Here is a 16,300-nt window from a genome sequence, read left to right as displayed (position 1 = left end):
TTACCAAAAACAAGTCATGCCAGACTAATCTGATCTCTTTTTTCGATAGAGTTACGAGTTGGGTCGATACAGGGAATGCTGTGGATGTAGCGTACCTGGATTTCAGTAAGGCCTTCGACAAAGTCCCCCACGACCTTCTGGCAAACAAACTAGTAAAATGTGGGCTAGACAAAACTACGGTTAGGTGGATCTGTAATTGGCTAAGCGAACGAACCCAAAGGGTGCTCACCAATGCGTCGTCTTCATCATGGAAAGAAGTGACAAGTGGAGTGCCACAAGCAGGGCTCCGTCCTGGGCCCGGTTCTGTTCAACATCTTTATTAACGACTTAGACGAAGGGTTAGAAGGCACGATCATCAAGTTTGCAGACGACACAAAACTGGGAGGGATAGCTAACACTCCAGAAGACAGGAGCAGAATTCAAAACGATCTTGACAGACTAGAGAGATGGGCCAAAACTAACAAAATGAAGTTCAACAGGGACAAATGCAAGATACTTCACTTCGGCAGAAAAAATGGAAATCAAAGATACAGAATGGGGGACGCCTGGCTTGACAGCAGTGTGTGCGAAAAAGACCTTGGAGTCCTCGTGGACAACAAGTTAAACATGAGCCAACAATGTGATGCAGCAGCTAAAAAAGCCAATGGGATTCTGGCCTGCATCAATAGGGGAATAGCGTCTAGATCCAGGGAAGTCCTGCTCCCCCTTATTCTATTCTGCCTTGGTCAGACCACACCTGGAATCACACTGCGTCCAATTCTGGGCACCACAGTTGAAGGGAGATGTTGACAAGCTGGAAAGCGTCCAGAGGAGGGCGACTAAAATGATTAAGGGTCTGGAGAACAAGCCCTATGAGGAGCGGCTTAAAGAGCTGGGCATGTTTAGCCTGCAGAAGAGAAGGCTGAGAGGAGACATGATAGCCATGTACAAATACGTGAAGGGGAGTCATAGGGAAGAGGGAGGGAGCTTCCTTTCTGCTGCCCTGCAGACTAGGACACGGAACAAGGGCTTCAAACTACAGGAAAGGAGATTCCACCTGAACATCAGGAAGAACTTCCTCACTGTGAGAAGGGCTGTTCGGCAGTGGAACTCTTTCCCCCGGGCTGTGGTGGAGGCTCCTTCCTTGGAGGCTTTTAAGCAGAGGCTGGATGGCCATCTGTCGGGGGTGCTTTGAATGCGATTTCCTGCTTCTTGGCAGGGGGTTGGACTGGATGGCCCATGAGGTCTCTTCCAACTCTACTATTCTATGATTCTATGATCCTTCCAGCCCAGGAGCAAGACATCAGAACAAATGAAATTAAAGCCAAGATCGAAAAATCAGCTGATGACCCAAAATGCAGACTGTGCAAGGAAGCTGACGAAACCATGGATCATATCCTCAGCTGCTGTAAGAAAATTGCACAGACAGACTACAAACAGAGGCACAACTATGTTGCCCAAATGATTCATTGGAACTTATGCCTCAAGTGCCACCTCCCAGCAGCAAAGAACTGGTGGGATCACAGACCTGCCAAAGTATTGGAAAATGAGCACGCAAAGATACTGTGGGACTTCCGAATCCAGACTGACAAAAGTTCTGGAACACAACACACCAGACATCACAGTTGTGGAAAAGAAAAGGGTTTGGATCATTAATGTTGCCATCCCAGGTGACAGTCGCATTGAAAAAAACAACAGGAAAAACTCAGCCGTTATCAGGACCTCAAGATTGAACTTCAAAGACTCTGGCAGAAACCAGTGCAGGTGATGGGCACACTGGGTGCCGTGCCAAAAGATCTCAGCCGGCATTTGGAAACAATAGACATTGACAAAATCACGATCTGCCAACTGCAAAAGGCCACCCTACTGGGATCTGCGCGCATCATCCGAAAATACATCACACAGTCCTAGACACTTGGGAAGTGTTCGACTTGTGATTTTGTGATATGAAATCCAGCATGTCTATCTTGTTTGCTGTGTCATAATAAAATAATAATAATAAAATAATAATAATAATAATAATAATAATAATAATAATAATGATGACTGAGGGGGAATCCTTTGTTGGGAGGTGTTAGCTGGCTCAAGTTGTTTCCTGTCTGGGATGCCCATATTTTCAGAGTGTCGTTCTTTATTTACTGTCCAGATTGTAGAGGTTTTTTTAATGCTCCCTGTCAGGTTTTGTTCATTTTGATGGTTCCAAGGAACCCAATGATAATGATAATAATAAGAGTAATAATGATGATGATGATGATGATTCTGATGGGAATCCTTTGTTGGGAGGTGTTAGCTGGCTCAGGTTGTGTCCTGTCTGGAATAACCTTATTTTGAGAGTGTTATTCTTTAATTACTGCCCTGGTTATAGAGTTTTGGAATGCTGGGAGCCTGGTTTTGTTCATTTTCATTTACTTATTATTATTAAGATTGGGGAATAAATCCTCTTCTTTCCTTCCTGCTTCATCTATTCATTGAAGAAAACCCGGACTGGATTACATTGGACAAAAAAACAAAACAAATTCTATTGTAGGGAAAACCTGGAACGCACCCATTGACAAAACCTGGATTCAATTGAAACAAAACCTGGAATTGATTCCATTGGAGAAAAATAAAATGGATTGGACTACATTGAAGGGAATACTTTGAACGGACTCCATTGAAGGAAAAACCTGGAATGGATTCCATTGAAGGAATGCCATGCCATTGATATAACCTGGCATGGACTCCTTTGGGGAAAACAACTGGAATGGGTTCCATTGAAACAAAACCTGGAATGGATTCCATTGAAGGTATTCCCTTGAATTCCATTGACAAAACCCGGAATTGAATTCATGGATGGGAAAACCTGGAATGGATTCCATTGAAGGGAAGATTTTGAATGGACTCCATTGAAACAAAACCTGGTATGGATTCCATTGAAGGGAATACTTTGAATGGACTCCACTGAAACAAAACCTGGAATGGATTCCATTGACAGTATTCCCTTCAATAGACTCCATTGACAAAACCCGGAATGGACTCCATGGAAGGAAAAACCCGGAATGGACTCCTTTGAAACAAAACCTGGAATGGATTCAGTTGAAACAAAATCCAGAATGGACTCCATTGACAAAATTTCATTGGGATTTCATTGGGAAAAACAATCTGATTCCACTGAAACAAAACCTGGCATGGGCTCCCTGGGCCAAATCTGAATTCCATTTAAGGGCAAACCCGGACCGGAATGTGTATATTGAGTGTGTGTGTTTATTGTTGTGTTGTTCCTTTCTGCCCTAGATGCACCCGCTGGGCCTGTGCAACGGGAACGAGGAGGAGGAGCTCTACGACTACGGCTGGGTCGGGGTCGTCAAGCTGGAGCAGCCCCACCTCGAGCCCAAGCCCTGTCTCTCCGTCCTCGGGAAAGTAAGCACACGGGAGAAGGGAAGGGTTGCTTCCTCGGGGGAAAACAAGGGTGGACGGCGGCCATCTTGGGGGGGTCTCCCTCGGGGGGAAAAAACGGGGGACAGCAGCCATCTTGAAGTCTTCCTCAGGGAAACAGTGAGGGACGGCAGCCATCTTGAGGGTCTTCCTCTGGGGATACAACAGGGGATGGTGGCCATCTTGGGTCTCTTATGTAAAACCCAATGGACCACAAGGTGAAGAGGTGGCCATTTAGGATTTCTTTAGGGCGTGGGACGAACGGGGTGGCCATTTTGGATGTCTTTTTGAGGGAAAATAATACAAAACGGCGGCCATGTTGAATCTCTAGGAAACTGTGGGGTGAAGGGGCAGCCACTACAAATGTCTTTGAGAGAAAATGATGGAGAAAGGCGGCCATTTTGGAATTTTTCTATAGACTCCATTGGAGTGTGAAGGGATGGCAGCCATTTTGAATCTCATTGTGGGAAAATGGTGGAGAAAGGTGGCCATTTTGAATCTCTTGCAGGGAAATGATGAAGACAAGCGGCCATTTTGGGTTTTTTCTAGAGTCCATTGAAGGAATGGTGGCAATTTTGAATCTCTTGTGGGAAAATGATGGAGAAAGGCGGCCATTTTGGAATATTTCTATAGACTCCATTGGATTATGAAGGGATGGTGGCCATTTTGAATTTCTTGTGGGAAAATGATGGAGAAAGGCAGCCATTTTGAAGTTTTTCAATAGACTCTATTGTAGTTTGAAATGATGGTGGCCATTTTGGAGCTCTTCTCTACAGTCTATTCAAGTGTGAAGGGATGGTGGCCATTTTGGATTTCTTCTAGAGAGTCCAATGGACTGTGAGGGCATAGCAGCCATCTTGGATCTCTTCCATAGAGTCCATTCAACATTGTCAGTCTCTTCTATAGAATCCATTGGAATGTGAAGAGATGGTGGCCATTTTGAGTATCTTTTCTGAGGTATAGTAATGTGGGAAAAGCGGCCATTTTGAATATTCTATAAGAGACTCCATTAGTTTGTGAAGGGACGACAACTATTTCGGATCTCTGTAAGAGCCCTAGGCTAAGAGGGTGGCCATTTTGAATTTCTTCTAAGGAGTCCATTGGAGTGTAAGGCAAAAGGGGCGGCCATCTTGAGTCCCTTCTTCAGTGGGAAAGGGTGGGGCACAGCAGCCATTTTGGATCTCCTCTCTCTGGTCCAAGATGTGCTACACTTACCTTCTTTTATTCCCTTCTTCCAGGCCAAGCGTGCGGTCCAGCGGGGGGCCACAGCTGTCATCTTTGACGTCTCCGAAAACCCAGAGGCCATTGACCAGGTGAGGCGGGTGAGCAGGCGGGGATTATATCCTTGGTCAGGTGGCCATCTTTGTTGTTGTTATCCTTCTCTCAAGGTGGCCATCTTTGTTGCTGTCCTTCTCTCAAGGCGGCCATCTTTGTTGCTGTTCTTCTCAAGGCGGCCATCTTTGTTGTCCTCTCAAGGCGGTCATCTTTTTTGTTCTCTCAAGGTGGCCATCTTTGTTGTTGTCTTTCTCTCAAGGCGGCCATCTTTGTTGTCCTTCTCTCAAGGCGGTCATCTTTTTTGTCCTTCTCTCAAGGCTTTCATCTTTGTTGTCTTTCTCTCAAGGTGGCCATCTTTGTTGTCTTTCTCTCAAGGCGGCCATATTTTTTGTCCTTCTCAAGGCGGCCATCTTTGTTGTCTTTCTCTCAAGGTGGCCATCTTTGTTGTCCTTTTCTCAAGTTGGCCATCTTTGTTGTTGTCCTTCTCTCAAGGTGGCCATCTTTGTTGTCCTTCTCTTAAGGTGGCCATCTTTGTTGTTGTCTTTCTCTCAAGGTGGCCACCTTTGTTATCCTTCCTTGAAGGCAGTCATCTTTTTTGTTGGCTTTCAAGGCGGCCATGATTTTTATTGTTGTGCTTCTTTCAAGGTGGCCATCTTTGTTGTTATTCTCCCAAGATAGCCATCTTTGCTGTTATTGTCCCCTCAAGGTGGCCATCTTTGTTATGGTCCTTTTCTCAAGGTGGCCATCTTTGTTGTTGTCCTTCTTTCAAAGAGAGCATCTGTGTTGTCCTCTCAGGGTGGCCATCTTTGTTGTCCTTCTTTCAAGGCGGTCATATTTGTTGTTATCCTCCCAAGGCAGCCATCTTTGTTCTTGTTATCCTCTAAAGGTGGCCATCCTTGTTGTTGTCCTCTCAAGGTGGCCATCTTTGTGGTGGTTGTCCTTCTCTCAAGGCAGCCATCTTTGTTATCCTCTCTTTGTTGTCCTTTTATTAGGCAGCCATCTTTTTTGTTCTTCTCTCAAGGTGGCCATATTTGTTATTATTGTCCTTCCAAGGTGGCCATCTTTGTTGTTGTTGCCCTTCTCTCAAGGTGGCCATCTTTGTTGTTGTCACCCTTCTCTCAAGGTGGCCATCTTTGTTGTCCTTTTATTAGGTGGCCATCTTTGTTGTCCTTCTCTCAAGGTGGCCAACTTTGTTGTCTTTCTCTCAAATGACCATCTGTTGTCCTCTCAAGGTGGCCATCTTTATTGTTGTCCTTTCAAGTTGCCATCTTTGTTGCCCTTCTCTCAAGGTGGCCATCTTTGTTGTTGTCACCCTTCTCTCAAGGTGGCCATCTTTGTTGTCCTTTTATTAGGTGGCCATCTTTGTTGTCCTTCTCTCAAGGTGGCCAACTTTGTTGTCTTTCTCTCAAATGACCATCTGTTGTCCTCTCAAGGTGGCCATCTTTATTGTTGTCCTTTCAAGTTGCCATCTTTGTTATCCTTCTCTCAAGACTGCCATTATTTTTGTTGTTGTCCTTCTTTCAAGGTGGCCATCTTTGTTGTTATTGTACCCTCAAGGTGGCCATCTTTGTTGCTGTTATCTTCTCAAGATGGCCATCTTTGTTGTCCTTTTCTCAAGATGGCCATTGTTTTTGTTGTCCTCTCTAGGTGGCCATCTTTGTTGTTGTCCTTCTCTCAAGGCGGCCATCTTTGTTGTTGTCTTTTCAGCTGAATGACGGGCTGGAGGACCCCCTGAAGCGGCCGGTGGTGTACGTGAAGGGGGCCGACGCTGCGCGGCTCATGAACATCGTCAACAAGCAGAAGGTGGCCCGGGCCCGCATCCAGCACCGGAGCCCCCCGGTAAGAGTGAGAGGATATCGATATAGAGATATTAATATAGATACAAATATGGGTGAATGACGGGCCTTCTTCGTTCCCTCTTTACAGCCGACGGAATACTTCGACATGGGCCTCTTCCTGGCCTTCTTCCTGGTCGTCTCCCTCGTCTGCCTCGTCCTCCTTGTCAAGATCAAGCTCAAGCAGAGGCGGAGCCAGGTAGAACCAGAGGGCAGGGCCTCAGGTCATCACGGAGACCAGTAGGGGAGGGACCCAAAATGGCAGCCATTCCCCATTCATTTCCCCTCAGAAAAGGAATCCAAAATGGCTGCCGTTCCCCATTCATTTCCCCTCAGAAAAAGAATCCAAAATGGCTGCCTTTCTGCATTAATTTCCCTCAAAACAAAGATTCAAAATGGCAGCTGTTGTTTATAGTTTTCCCTCAGGGAAGGGATTCAAAATGACTGCCTTTCTGCACTAATTTCCCTCAAAACACAGATTCAATATGGCTGCTGTTCTTTATACTTTTCCTTTAGAGAAGGGATTCAAAATGGCTGTCATTCCCTGTTAATTTCTCTGTAGTTTCCCCTCAGAAAAGGGATCCAAAATGGCCGCCGTTCCCCATTTCCCTCAAAACAAATATTCAAAATGGCCGCCTTTCCCCATTAGTTTATCTCAGAAAAGGGATCCATAATGGCTGCTTTTCCCCATTAATTTCCCTCAAAACAAAGATTCAAAATGGTTGCCTTTCCCCATTAGTTCCTGTCAGAAACAGGATCCAAGATGGCCGCCCTTCTCCATTCATTTCCCCTCAAAACAAAGATTCAAAATGGCTGCCTTTCCCCATTAGTTCCTGTCAGAAACAGGATCCAAGATGGCTGCCCTTCTACATTCATTTCACCTCAAAACAAAGATTCAAAATGGCTGCCTTTCACCATTAGTTCCTGTCAGAAACGTGATCCAAGATGGACGCCATTCCCCATTCATTTCCCCTCAAAACAAAGATTCAAAATGGCCGCCTTTCACCATTAGTTTCTCTCAGAAAAGGGATCCAAGATGGCCGCCCTTCCCCATTGTTTTTCCTTAGAAATGGGATCCAAAATGGCCGCCATTCCCTACTAATTTCCCTCATAACAAAGATTGATAATGGCTGTCATTCCCTATTGATTTCCGTCAAAACAAAGATTCAAAATGGCCATTGTTCTCTAGTTTCCCCTCAGAAATGAGATCCAAAATGGCCGTAGTTCTCTACTAATTTCCCTCAAAACTGATATTGAAAATGGCGGTCATTCCCTGTTGATTTCCATCAGAACAAAGATTCAAAATGGCCACTTTTTTCTGTTGTTTCCTTTCACATAAGGGATCCAAAATGGCCACCCTTCCCCATTGTTTCCCCTCAAAATGGCTCCCGTTCTCTTATTTCCCCTCAGAAAAGGGTTTCAAAATGGCCGCTAATCCCCCTCAGGAAAGCAAATTAAATTCCTCTCAAACCAAAGTTTCAAAATGGCGGTCTCCACATTGTTTCCCCTCCGAGAAGGGATTCAAAATGGCCGCCTCTGTCTCACATGCAGAACTCCATGAACCGCCTTGCGGTGCAAGCCTTGGAGAAGATGGAGACCCACAAGTTCAAGGCCAAGGCCAAGGCGGCGGCAGCATCCGCCAGCAACGAAGGGCCCGGCGGCCATATTGGGAGCGGAGGAGGAGGAGGAGAGGCCCTCAGCAGCGGGAGCAGCAGCAGCGCCACCTCGGACTGTGCCATCTGCCTGGAGAAGTATCTCGACGGAGAGGTGAGGCAACCCGAACAATCAAAAATGGCCACCCCCTCCATATACCTCTTTCCCAATATCCAATATGGCTGCCCTCTCGATGTATCCGTCCTCCTACCAATATTCAATATGGTTGACTTATTAACGTATCTTTCCCAATATCCAAGATGGCCACCTTCTCCATGTGTCTCTTTCCCAATATCCAAGATGGCTGCCCTCAATGTATTTCCCCATATTCAATATGGCCGCCCTCTTGATGTATTTTTTCCCCAATATTCAAGATGGCCGACTTACTAATGTATCCATCTCCCAGTATCCAATGTGACTGACCAGTGAATCCCTCTCCCACTATCCAAGATGGCTTCCCTTTCCATATATCTTTCCCAATATCCAAGATGGCCACCCTCTCCCATTATCCAAGATGGCCTCCCTCTCCCAATATCCAAAATGGCTGCCCTCTCCATCCAGCCCTCCTCCTGCTATCCAAGATGGCCGCTTCTCCATGTATCTTCAATTTCTACCAATATTCATGATGGCCGACCTAATGTATCCATCTCCCAATATCCAATGAATCCCTTACCCAATATTCAAGATGGCTGCCCTCACAATGTATCCTTCATTCTACCAATATTCAAGAAGGTCGACTTACTAATGTATCCATAATGACTGACCAATGAATCCCTCCCACTATCCAAGATGGCTGCCCTTTCAATATATCTCTTTCCCATTATCCAAGATGGCTACCATCTCCCAGTATCCAAGATGGCTGCCCTCTCCATGTATCCCTTCATAGACCGATATTCAAGTCGGCCGTCTGATGAATCTGTCCTTTTCCCAATATCCAAGATGGCCACCCTCTCCCAATATCCAAAATGGATGCCCTCTCCATCCAGCCCTCCTTCTGCTATCCAAGATGGCCGCTTCTCCATGTATTTTCCATTTCTACCAATATTCAAGATGGCTGCCCTCGCAATGTATCCTTCATTCTATCAATATCCAAGATGGCCGACTTATTAACCTATACCTTTCTCTCCCAACATCCAAGATGGCCGCCTGCTCAAAGTATCTTTCATTCTACCAGTATTCTAGATGGCTGACTTATTAGTATATTCATCTCCCAGTATCCAATATGGCCACCTTCTCAATATATCTCTTTTCCACTATCCAAGATGGCCGCCCTCTCCCAGTATCCAATATGGCCACCCTCTCCATGTATCCTTCATTCTACCAATATCCAAGATGGCCAACTTACTAATGTATCCCTTCCTCTCCCAATCTCCAAAATGGCAACTTGTTAATGAATACTTCTCCCAATACCCAAGATGGCTGACTTCTCAATGTATCCCTTTCTACCAATATCCAAGATGGTCGACTAATCTATCCCTTCCTCTCCCAGCATCCAAGATGGCCGCCTTTTCAGTGTATTCCTCCCCCAATATCCAAGATGGCTGACTTATTAATGTATCCCTCTCTCAATATACAAGATGGTTGCCCTTAATGTATCTCCCATTATCCAAGATGGCCTCCTCCTCAATGTATTCCTCCCTCTCCCAGTATCCAAGATGGGCACCCTTTCCCAATATCTAAGATGGGTGACTCATTGACGTATCTTTCCCAATATCCAAGATGGCCGACTTGTTAATGAATCCCTCTCTCAGTTTCCAAGGTAGCCACCTCGATGTATCCTTCATTCTACCAATATCCAAGATGGTTGACTAATGAATCCCTATCTTGATATCCAAGATGGCTGACTTCTTAAATGTATCTCTTTCCCAATATCCAAGATGGCCAACATATTAATGAATATCCCTCTCTGAAAATCCAAGATGGCTGACTTCTCAATTTATTCATTATTCTTGCAATATCTAAGATGGCCAACATTAATGTAGCCTTTCCTCTCCCAGCGTCCAAGATGGCCGTCCTTTCAGTGTATTCATCCCTCTTCCAATATGCAAGATGGCCAACTTATTAATGTATCCCTCTCTCAATCTCCAAGATGGTTACCCTCAATGTATCTCTTTCCTAATATCCAAGATGGCCGCGTTCTCAACGTATCTCTCCCTTTCCCATTATCTAAGATGGCCGCCTTCTCAATATATTCCTCTCTTTCCCATTATCCAAGATGGCCACCTTCTCAATGTATTCCTTCCTTTCCCAGTATCCAGGATGGCCACCCTCTCAGTGAATCCCTCCTCTCACTATTCAAGATGGCCGACTTATTAATCTATCCCTCCCTCCCAATATCCAAGATGGCCGACTTATTAATCTATCCCTCCTCCTACTAATATCCAAGATGGCTGACTTATTAATCTATCCCTCCCTTTCCCATTATCCAAGATGGCCGACTTATTAATCTATCCCTCCTCCTAATATCCAAGATGGCTGCCTTCTCAACATATTCCTCCCTTTCCCATTATCCAAGATGGCCACCCTCTCAGTTAATCCCTCCTCTCAATATTCAAGATGGCCGACTTCTTAATGTATCCCTCCTCCCACTAATATCCAAGATGGCTGATTTATTAATCTATCCCTTTCCCAATATTCAAGATGGCCGCCCTCTCAATGTATTCCTCCTTCTCTCAATATCCAAGATGGTTGCCAACAATGTATCTCTTTCACAGTATCCAAGATGGCCACCCTCTTAATGTATTCCTCCTTCTCTCAATATCCAAGATGGCCACCCTCTCAATGTATTCCTCTCTCAATATCTAAGATGGCTGCCCTCAGTTTATCCCTTTCCCAATATCCAAGATGGCTGCCCTCTTAATTTATTCCTCCTCTCAATATCCAAGATGGTTGCCTTCTAAACAAATCCCTCTCCCTCTACCTCCCTCCCTCCTCCTGCCAGTCCCCAAGATGTCCGCCTCCTTAAAGGCACAGTCTTCCTTTTCCCTAGGAGCTGCGTGTGATCCCGTGTGCGCACCGCTTCCACCGGAGGTGCGTGGACCCCTGGCTCCTGCAGCACCACACCTGCCCACACTGCCGACACAACATCATCGGTGAGAGAGTTGTATATATGTGTATGTATACATGTCTATGTATATGTCTATGTATGTATGAGTATATATATGTGGGCTTTCTGATCGGTGAGAGAGATGCATGTATGCATGTATGTATATGTGTGCATATATGCATGTATGTATATGTGTGTGTATGTATATGTCTATGTATGTATGAGTGTATGTGTGTGTGTGTGTGTGTGTGTGTGTGTGTGTGTGTGTGTATATATATATATATATATATATATATATATGGGCTTTCTGATAGGAAGGTTAGAGAGATGTATATATGTATCTATATGTATATGTTTATGTATGCAGGTGTGTGTATAGTTACATGGGCTCTCTGATTGGACAATGAGAGATGTATGTATGCATATGTATTTATATGTATATGTATATGTCTATGTATGTATGAGTGTGTGTATATCTATATATGGGCTTTCTGATTGGACGGTGAGAGAGATGTATGTATGTATATATATGTGTGTATGTATATGTCTATGTATATGTGTATGTGTGTGTGTGTAATATATATATGGACTTTCTGATTGGATGGTGGGAGGGCCAAAGGGAGGGGCATAAGGAGCAAGGTATAGAAATGTCTCCTTCCCTCCCTCCCTGCCTTCCTTCCCTTCCTTCAATTCCTTTCCGTTCTTTCCTCCTTTCTCCACCTTTCCCCCTTCCCTTCTTCCTTCCTCCCTTCTTTGGGCTCTTCACTTCCATCCTTTCTCTTCACTTCCATCCTCCTTCCTTCCTTTTCTCTCCCTCCCTTTTCCTTCCTACTTCTTTCCCTTCCTCTATTTCTCCTTCCGTCTCCCTTGCTCATCTTCCTTTCTATTTCTCCTTCCTTCCCTCTTTTCCTTCCTCCATTCCTCCCTTCTTCCCTCCCTTACTTCCCTCTCCTTCCCTTCCCGACTTCCCTCCCTTTCTTCCCTGTCTCTCCATTCCTTCCTCCGTTCTTTTCCTCCCTCACTTCCTCCCTTCCTTTCTCCACCTCCCTTACCTCTTCTTTTCCTCCCTTCCTCACTTCACTCCCCCCTCATTTCCTTCCTTGCCTTCTAAACTTCCCTTCTCCCTCCCTTTCTCATCTTCCTCCCCTTCCTTTCCTTTCACTTCCTCCCAACTTCTTCCCTGTCTCTCCCTACCTCCCTCCCTTCACTTCCTTCTTCCTCTTCCTCCCTCTCGCTTCTCTCTCCTTCTATTTCTCCCCTTCACTACCTCCCTCCCTCCACTTCCTTCCTTCTCTCTCCCCCTATCGTGTCACTCTATTTCACCTTACTTCTTTCCCATTCCTTTCATTCCTTCTATTCCTCCTTTCTTCCCTCCCCTGCTCATCTTCCTCCGCTTCCTTCGTTCCTTCCTTCCCTTCCTTCCTGCCTCCACCTTCCTTTCCTTCTATTCCTCCTTCCCTCCCTCTCTTTCCTTTCTTTTCCTTCCATATTTTCTTTCCTTCCTTTCTCCCGCTTTCCATTCCTTCCTCCCTCTCTTCCCTCCTTCCCCTTCCTTCTCTTCCATACTTCTCTCCTCTTCCTCCCTCTATGTCCCTCCATTCCTTCCTCCCTTCTTTTCCTCCCTCACTTCCTTCCATATCTCCCTTGGTTCTCTTCTTGTCTGTCCCTCTCTCCCTTCCCTCTCCTTTCATTCCATACTTCCCTGCCTTTCTTCCTTCCCTTCTTGGATTCCTTCCCTTCCTCCAATTCCTTCCTCCCTTCTTCTGTTTCTCCTTCCTTCTTTTCTTTCTTCTATTTCTCCCTCCCTTCCATCCTTCTGTTTGTTTGCCCCTCCCTCCCTTCCCTCTCTCCCTTCCTTCTTGCCTTCCTTCCCTTTGCTTCCTTCCCTCCCTCCCTAAATGCCCTTCCTGCCATCTCCCTTCCTTCCACACTTCCGTTCCTTCCTTCCCTCCCTTTGTCCATTCTTGCCTTCCTTCCTTCCTCCCCCACTCCTTACTTCCTTCTCTCCCTCTGTGTCTTTTCCTCCCTCCCTCCCTTCACTTCCTTCCTCCTTTCTTCTCTATCTCCTCCCTCCCTTCCCTTCTTCCATTTCTCCTTCTCTCTCTCCCTTCCTTTTCCCTTCCTTCTTGCCGTCCTTTCCTCCCTCCCTAATTCCCCTTCCCTCTTCCTTCCACACTTCCATTCCTTCCTCCCACCCGCTCCTTCCTTCCATCTCTCCTTTCCTCCCTCCCTTCCCTTCCCCTTCCTTCCTTCCTTCCTTCCTTCCTGCCTGCCTGCCTGCCTGCCTGCCTGCTTTCTTCTGTTTCTCCTTCCTTCCTGCTTTCTTCTGTTTCTCCTTCCTTCCTGCTTTCTTCTGTTTCTCCTTCCCTCTCCCTTCTATCCTTCCCTTTGTTTGCCCCCTCTCTCTTCTTCCCTCTCTCCCTTCCTTCTTGCCTTCCTTCCCTTTGCTTGCTTTCTCCCTTCCCTCCCTTTTCCTCCCTTCCATCTCCCTTCCACACTTCCATTCCTTCCTTCCTTCCCTCTATCTGTCCCTTCATTCTTGCCTTCCTTCCCTCCTCCCTCCTTCCTGCTCCTTCCTTCCCCCTCTCCCTCTGTTTCTGCTTTCCTCCCTCCCTTCACTTCCCTCCTCCTTCTATTTCTCCTTCTCACTCTTCCTTCCTTCCCTCTCCCTTCCTTTCATCCTTCTCTTTGTTTGCCCCTCACTCCCTTCTTCCTTCTCCCCCTTCCTTCTTGCCTTCCTTCCCTTTGCTTCCTTCCTTCTTTCTCCCTTCCTTCCACAATTCCATTCCTTCCCTTTATCTGTCCCTTCCCTCCTCCCTCCTTCTTGCTCCTTCCTTCCTTCTCTCCCCTTCCTTCAATCTCCCTTCCACACTTCCATTCCTTCCTTCCCTCCTCCTGTCTGTCCCTTCCTTCTTGCCTTTCCTTTGCTTCCTTCTCTCCTTCCCTCCCTCCCTCCTTCCCTCTCTCTCTTCCTTCTTCCCTTCCTTCCCTTTGCTTACTTACCTCCCCCCCTCCCCAAATCCCCTTCCTTCCCTCTCTCTTTCACACTTCCTTCCCTCCCTATTTCTTTCACACTTCCTTCTCTCCCTTCCTTCCTTCTCTCCCTTCTTCCTCCTGGGCTGACTCTGCTTCCTCTTCCTTCCTTGCAGAGCCGAAGAAGGGCCTGGCGGGCGCTCCCTGCGAGGACCCCTCCCTCCTCCACCACGCTCCCGCTCCTCCCCATCATCATCACCACCACCACCCGCTTCCTCTTCCTCCACTTCCTGTCCGTGGACAGCAACAGCCACGCCACCCCCACCACCCAGCTTCTCCCGCTGCTGCTCCTTCCGGGATGCTGCTGCACTTGCCCCACTTCCCAATGCGGACGGCCATGGACCCCCAAGGGGGTGCCCCCGTCACCTTCCTCCATTTCGCACAACAACAGCATCATCAGCAGCAGCAGCACGTGCCGTATCCCCTCCCCTTCCGGAGGCAGGACAATATGACTGCCTTCCCTTCCTCCACGGCCTCGCCCACTTCCTGCTTCTCCCAGTACGAGGCCCTCTTCCAGCACTACTACTTCCAGCAGCGGCCTTACTTCGCCTTCGTGCCCCGTTTTGACCCCACTTCCTGTTTCCGGGGCTACTTCCCGGAAGCCACGGCGGCAGGACCCGGAAGCGATTCGTCGGAAGCCAGCAACCGGGGCGTCTTCGGGAGCAGCTCCACCTTCCGCAGCTCCCTCAGCAGCGATTACGACCCGTTCGTCTATCGCAGCCAGGAAGCCCCGCCCCCTGCTTCCTCTTCCGGAGACCACCTTTCCCATTGCAGCCTGGAAATGAACTACAGCAGCTCCTCCTCTTCCTCTTTGGAGTGGACGCCACTTCCTCCTCCACCGTGCGGGTGCCCCACAGCAATGGCCGCCCTCTATGGCTTCTATGAGGAGCAGGAAGAGGAAGCCGGAAGTGCTTCCTCCTCTTCCTCTTCCCCCCGCGAACACCGGCCCTTTAAGAGGGACTGCGGCCCCCGAGGGAGGGGGGCGGGGAAGGGCCCCTGGGCCCCGAGAGACTACTTCCTGCAGCACCACCAGCGGAAGAGGAGGAGGAAGCAGGAGGAGGAAGTGGAGGAGGAAGAGGAAGCAGAGGTCAATGGCAGGAGGAACTTCCCCGAAGCAAGAAGAGGAGGAGGAGGAAGTGGCAACGAAGGAGCAGGTGAGAAGAGATCAATGGGAAGGATGTAGAGGAAAGAAGGATAGGAAGTGAGGGAAGGAGTTAGGAAACTGAGGGAAGGATATAGAAGGAATAAAGGGAAGTATATAGAGGAAAGAAGAAAAGAGGAAGGAAATGACAGAAGGGTGGAGGAGAGGGAAGACTATAGAGGAAAAGAAGATAAAAAGGAAATAAGGGAAGGAGGAAGGAAATAGTGAAAAGGGAAGGGTATCGAAGGGATAGGGTGAGAAGAAAGGAGGAAATAGGGAGGAAAGAAAAGATAAAAGAGGGAAGGACAGGAAAGAGAAGAGGAAGGATATAGAGGAAAGAAGAAAGGGAGGAAGAAAGGGAGGGGAAGATAGGAAGCGAAGGAGGAGGAAATAGAAAGAGGGAAGGTAGGGAAAGATAGGATGGAAAGAGGAAGGAAATAGTGGAGGGAGGAAATAGGAAGGCTATAGAAAAAAGACAGGAAACAAAAGAGGGAAAGAGGGAAATGTAAGGGTGGAAATAAAGGGAAGAGGAAAGGATATAGAAGAAAGTATGAGGAAGGAGAGAGAAAAAATTAGGAAGAAAAGAAAAGACAGGAAGGAAGAGCGGAAAGGATGGAGGAAATAGAGGGAAGGATGTGGAAGAAAGGATAGGAAGGGAAAGGAGGAAGGATATACAGGAAAGAGTGAGGAAATTGAAGGTAAGAATATAGGAAGGAAACAAGAATAGAGGGTAATAGGGGGAAGGATATAGAAGGAGGAAAGAATGGGAGGGAAGGAGAGAGGAAATAGAAGAGGGAAGGATATGAAAAAGGATAGGAAGGAAATGAGGGAAGGATATAGAGGAAATAGTGAGGAAATGGAAATAATATAGGAAGGAAAGACAATAGAGCAAAGAGGGAAAGATGAAATTGAGGGGATGTAGAA

At 47.0% G+C, this 16,300-nt stretch overlaps 2 protein-coding genes across 2 annotated transcripts in view; both read left to right on the top strand.

The window, feature by feature from the left end:
- LOC134294564 (uncharacterized) overlaps positions 1-16,300 on the top strand; it is a 406,638-nt gene that overhangs the window by 55,361 nt on the left and 334,977 nt on the right. The gene's annotated exons all lie outside the window — the stretch shown is intronic.
- The window catches only part of LOC134294566 (E3 ubiquitin-protein ligase ZNRF3-like), a 48,844-nt gene that overhangs the window by 23,417 nt on the left and 9,127 nt on the right, over positions 1-16,300 (top strand). Inside the window, exons 2-8 of the mRNA XM_062966105.1 lie at positions 3,253-3,378; positions 4,632-4,706; positions 6,376-6,507; positions 6,595-6,702; positions 8,055-8,270; positions 11,146-11,248; positions 14,352-15,389. Coding sequence (XP_062822175.1) covers positions 3,253-3,378; positions 4,632-4,706; positions 6,376-6,507; positions 6,595-6,702; positions 8,055-8,270; positions 11,146-11,248; positions 14,352-15,389 — 1,798 coding nt within the window. The remainder of the gene's footprint in view (positions 1-3,252; positions 3,379-4,631; positions 4,707-6,375; positions 6,508-6,594; positions 6,703-8,054; positions 8,271-11,145; positions 11,249-14,351; positions 15,390-16,300) is intronic.

The sequence above is a fragment of the Anolis carolinensis genome, unplaced genomic scaffold, assembly GCF_035594765.1.
Source record: "Anolis carolinensis isolate JA03-04 unplaced genomic scaffold, rAnoCar3.1.pri scaffold_17, whole genome shotgun sequence".
Taxonomy (NCBI): Eukaryota; Metazoa; Chordata; class Lepidosauria; order Squamata; family Dactyloidae; genus Anolis; species Anolis carolinensis.
This window is presented reverse-complemented; position numbering and strand designations above follow the sequence as displayed.